Source organism: Nelusetta ayraudi, unplaced genomic scaffold (genome assembly GCF_046127955.1).
Source record: "Nelusetta ayraudi isolate G7.1 ecotype Tasmania unplaced genomic scaffold, CSIRO-AGI_Nayr_v1 ptg000089l, whole genome shotgun sequence".
In the NCBI taxonomy this organism is placed as follows: domain Eukaryota; kingdom Metazoa; phylum Chordata; class Actinopteri; order Tetraodontiformes; family Monacanthidae; genus Nelusetta; species Nelusetta ayraudi.
The window spans coordinates 902,501-907,500 of NW_027466139.1; the positions used below are offsets into that span (position 1 = coordinate 902,501).

The window sequence follows — 5,000 nt, forward strand, 5'->3', positions numbered from 1 at the left end:
AAGTCTCAAAGTAAAACATTTGACAGGATGGCAATTACTGTGCTCTTAACACGGCATCGTGGCTAACTGGGATTGCTGGTTGCCACGCTGAGCGCTGGTGGTGCCGCCGCCACCGCCGCCGTGGGCGCCACACAGCTGCTGATAATGGAGACGGCAACAGCAGAGGCAAATTCAGCCCGAGCCGAGGCTGAAAGTTGCACTTTCAAACACAGGGGGCGCTGCATCCCAAAGGGCATAGGGTTTTTCCTGGCGCAGCCAAACACAGCGCAGGGCTGTGCGTAGTAATCTCACCCTGGGTGAGTTCCATCTCACTTCCTGTCTGACTCGAATCTCACAGGATTTATTATGAACTTCTCCTTCTTCTTCTTCTTTTTTAGTTGACGTGTGGACTTTTTAGCGGTGCGTTGTGTGCGGTGACAGGGGGGGAATTGTGTTTTAGTGACGTGCTTATGTAAAAATTGTATTCATTTATTTATTTATGTATTTATTTATTTATTTAGTTTGATTGATTAATGTAAATGAGAGCGGCAATAAATGTTATTTTTCAAAATCAAATCTTCTTCCGTGTGTCTGTGTGAAAAATGTGCCTCATTTCCAGTCTTCTTTTTCTTCTTCTTCTTCTTCTTCTTCCTCTTCTTCTTCCTCTTCTTCTTCTCCTTCTTCTCCTTCTTCTTCTTCTTCCTCTGTATTTTAACATACGGCCACGTTTTTTTGCCAAACACAAACCAAATGCAAACCGTGGCATTAATGCACGATTGGAAAATGTGAAGCTCATCACTGCTGCACCGGCAGAGTGAGATGGTGACGCATCTTTTTTTTTTTCCCCCCTGCGCAGCCCGACTGCATAAAATCCCCTGAATTAGGCGAAAAAAAACAACTACAGTAATAGAAAGATTGGCTGCAATGACAGTTTTCTCATCTAATGTGCTGCTCGACAACACACATGGCTCATTAAAACATATGAAAGACTGTAGCTAAAATATGTATTATGGAGCTTTTAGCCATGATGGACCTTTTAAGGGTATGTCACTCTCGAAAATGTAAAAAAAAAAAAAAAACTGTTTATTTTTTTTTATAGAAAAGGCCGTAAAGTTGTGCAGCGAGCACAACAGCAAAGTGAAATGAATGTTTTTCTGCGGCTCGAAGGACACACGCAGCGCTGCGCCGCGCCGCTCCTGTAAACATCTCTTCAGCCGCAACTTCTTCTGAACAGCCGGCAAAGTTAAAGCCAACGCTTTTTATTCAGGCTCTCGCTCCCACAGGTTGATGTTCCAACAATGTGCAGATTCCACGTTGGACTTCACCTTCGTCCTTCCACCGCGGGAAAAAACCCAACATTTGTTTCGCTCGTCGAAAAGGCGTTTGCAGCGAGAGAGCGAGAACTCTTGCTTCCCCTTTTTTCATGAACGCATGCAAAAACAAAAGAGGCGGCCTATAGGAGAAAAAAGGCAGCAGGCGATAGAGACAGAGGGAGAGGACAGGAGAGGAGGGGAGAGAGGGAGGGGAGGGGAGGGGAATGAAAAAGAGGAAGAGGAGGCCGGACGATGAAAGGATACTCTGAATGGACTTGTCGTTCCCATCTGATAGCAGAACTTCTTTCACGTCAGCACAAATGGCAACCTGAGAGAGAGAGAGGGAGAGAGAGAGAGAGAGAGAGAGAGAGAGAGAGAGAGAGAAATGAAACAACACAGAGAGAAGAACAAAAAAAAACGGTCCAAAAAGAGACATCGTCAGATGAAGCAAAAAAAAAGAAACACACACACACACACACTAAATAATGACATAACCGTATCTACAAAAGCGTCGCTGCTGGCAAACCTCCTCCACCCCCCCCTCCCCCACCCGTGCCCCAACATTTTTTATGTCTGCATTATTTTAATCATTCAATCAAATCAGTCAATACTTTTATCATTTGCGGCGGGCGGTGGCGGTGGCGGGTGGTGGTGGTGGTGGTAGCGGATGGTGGTGGTGGTGGTGGCGGGGGAGTGAGGGGGGGGGGGTGCTGCTGCTATCTTGCTATCACTCTGTTCAGTAATTGCATTGTGACAGGGGATGATGGCGAGCGCCGAAGCCTTTTCATTTCGACGCCGCCGTGTTTATCGGGCCGAGCCATCACTCCCGTTTCGCCGCCGCCGCCGCCACAGCCGCCACCGCAGCCGCTGTCACTCTGCACTCGGCTCGTCGGGCCTGATGCCCTTCACATAACTTTGCGGGGCGCGAGCGGTGGTGGAGGGAGGGAGGGAGGGAGGGGGGTGTTGGAGAGAGAAAGGCAGGGGTAGGGGGGGAGGGAGAATGGATAGACGGCTTTGTGCGGGCGAGAGAGGGAGCGAGCGGGGGGGGGGCGGGAGGGAGATATAGATAGAGGAGGTGAGCGCCGCACTATAACCTCATCTTTTCACATTCTACTCTCTCTTTTTATTACGGCAGCGAGGAGCGAGTGTCAGCCTGTCAATTCCAGGCCCCCACCACTCTGTCTGACTCTGTGTGTGTGTGTGTGTGTGTGTGTGTGTGTGTGTGTGCGCGTGTGCGTACCCCGGGGTGTGCATAAGTGCAAGTAGCTATTGTGGCGGCGTGCACACAAATCATCCGCCGCTGATTCAATGTAATCACGACTCAAATGGCGTATTGAGGACGCACAAAGCATCAGAGGAGGCCCAGCAGCATCCCTGACGCACAAACACACACACACACAAACACACAAACACTGGGGGGAGACCTAGTGGGGAGGGTGTGTGTGCGTGTGTGTGTGTGTGTGTGTGTGTGTCCATCCCACCATCTGCTCCAACGGGTGGACGGGAGCTCCAGGCTGAGCACCAGGCTGAAAGATCTGCAGCCACAGCCGGACAGTCACACACATCAGTGCACGTGCACGTGCGCGCGCGCACACACACACACACACACACGTCTGTCGTCGGCAAACTGCAGCTTCACTCTCAGTCTAGAAGATGTAGATCTACGCTTGGTCCGAGAGGCACATCTGGCTGGAGGAGGAGGAGGAGGAGGAGGAGGTGGAGGAGGAAGAGAGCGTGGCCACTTACTGATGCAGCCAGTAGGGGGAGACAGAAGTTCTTGCAGGCTGCAGGTCAGGAGGAGGAAGATAAAGGAGTCCAGCTGGATGATCCTGCAGATCATCCAGCGGGACTCCTTTATATTCTCCCTCTCTCTCTCTCTCTCTCTCTCTCCCTCTCTCTCTCTCTCTCTCTCTCTCCCCCCCCCCCCCTCTCTCTCTCTCGTGCCATTAACATCATCATCATCCTCTTTTGATTTAAAACAGGATCAGTGTTCTCTCTGACGGCCGATGAAGCGGCCAGTGACACGGAGCCCCACCACACGCTTGGACCATCATGCCGAGCGGATCGCATTTTACACATAAAAACGAGGAGCTCTGCGCGTGAAAAGTCGGAAAACGAGGAAAGAAAAGCAGCGACGTTGCTGCTGCAGAGGCCTGGCTGGATTTTCTTCCAGGGGAAGTTTCCAGGTAGCGTCAGTACAGATGTGTCACTCCGCACATTTACTTACGTCCCAACTTGTCTGACCTGAAGCTCAAAACAAAATGTGAATTATAAAGTAGCCAAAGTATAAAACCAGAGAGACAGTGGCGCCAGGGTGGAGCTCTACCTTCGCACTGAAGGTAGAAGTGATCCCAACCCGCCGACACAAAGCTTGATTATATGCTGAGGGTGGTGGTGGGTGAGAGGGAAAAAGAAAAACAAACCTCTCAAGCCAAAGTTGGAGTTAATAAAGTGTTTGTGTGTGGAGGCGTGGACGGTGCTGAGGTGAGGAGGTGACAGCAGGGGGCGACGTCTGAAGGAAGGACTGCATTTCAAGCCGCCAATGTCAAAACACGCTTTATTGACTGCACAGAGATAAAACTAGGGCTCACTCACTCTCTCTCACACACACACACACACACACCAGCAGAGTGGCATCTAGCAGATCGATGGGACACTGACGCCTGCTATGTGGAGGAGCCCTTAAGATGCCGCCTAATAAACCCTATAGCTGACACACTGCTGTGTGTGTGTGTGTGTGTGTGTGTGTGTGTCTTACCATTAGCCCAGCGAGGCCAGTCATACCTCCACCTAACTCACACACTGCACCCCTGAAAGAAAGAAAGGAAGAAGAAAAGAGTGGTGAAGGAGGTGAGCACAGACTCAGTCTCTCTCTCTCTCACACACACACACACACACACACACACACACACACACACACACACACACACACACACACACGCAGTGCAAAGCGAGGCAGCACGCAGTAAACACAGCGGGGCAATAAATATCAATTCAAGCGTCGACCTGAAAAAGACGAATGCTGAACATTGAGAAGCGCAAAAGCTCAATCAGCAGGGATCTGAGGAGACACACACACACACACACACACACACACACACACACACACAGGGATTCCTGTAGCTCTCATGCTCACTCAACCCCTTCCTCCTTCTCTCCATCCGCCTCTTCCTGCATCTTTCATCTCACCTTCCCCTCTGCCCCCCCCCCCCACCGCCCCCCCCCACATGTCCCTCTTTCATCACCCCCCCCCCCAATCGGCGTTGCCCCTCCCCTCCCCGGCTGACCTTCAGCGCTCCGCTCTGATCAATACCTCTCTCTCTCTCACTCTCTCTCTCTCTCTCTCTCTCTCTCTGTCTCTCGCTCTCTCTCGCTCTCTCTCACTCTCTCTCTCTCCTGCCGCCTCTGGAATGTTAAAACAGGAAATCAAAGGGTGACGTTCCAACATCGAGTGGAAATCAAAAAAAAAGGTGGCTGGGTGGCTTTTCAGCCGCGTGCCGCAGGGCCAGCAGGGCCAGCAGGGCGGCGGCGGTGAGCGGCGGGGGAAAGAGCAGCCGGAGGAGGAGGAGGAGGAGGGAGTGGGGTCGAGTGTTTCCCCTGCAGGTTTCCAGGGGGCGCCGGCGGCCCTCCTCCAATCAACTGCTAGCGTGGGACTCCAGCCACATGACAGAGCTGCTCTCCGGCGCCATCTCTCAGGTGTTGGCAGTC

At 51.8% G+C, this 5,000-nt stretch overlaps 2 protein-coding genes across 2 annotated transcripts in view; both read right to left on the bottom strand.

Annotated features, from left to right (window-relative positions):
- Positions 1-5,000, bottom strand: part of camkmt (calmodulin-lysine N-methyltransferase) — an 86,382-nt gene that overhangs the window by 18,712 nt on the left and 62,670 nt on the right. Inside the window, exons 5-6 of the mRNA XM_076046222.1 lie at positions 4,051-4,102; positions 1,557-1,620 (exon numbers count right to left, since the gene is read on the bottom strand). Of these exons, the coding sequence (XP_075902337.1) occupies positions 1,557-1,620; positions 4,051-4,102 (116 nt within the window). The remainder of the gene's footprint in view (positions 1-1,556; positions 1,621-4,050; positions 4,103-5,000) is intronic.
- Positions 1-5,000, bottom strand: part of slc3a1 (solute carrier family 3 member 1) — a 96,673-nt gene that overhangs the window by 16,078 nt on the left and 75,595 nt on the right. The window lies entirely within an intron of this gene.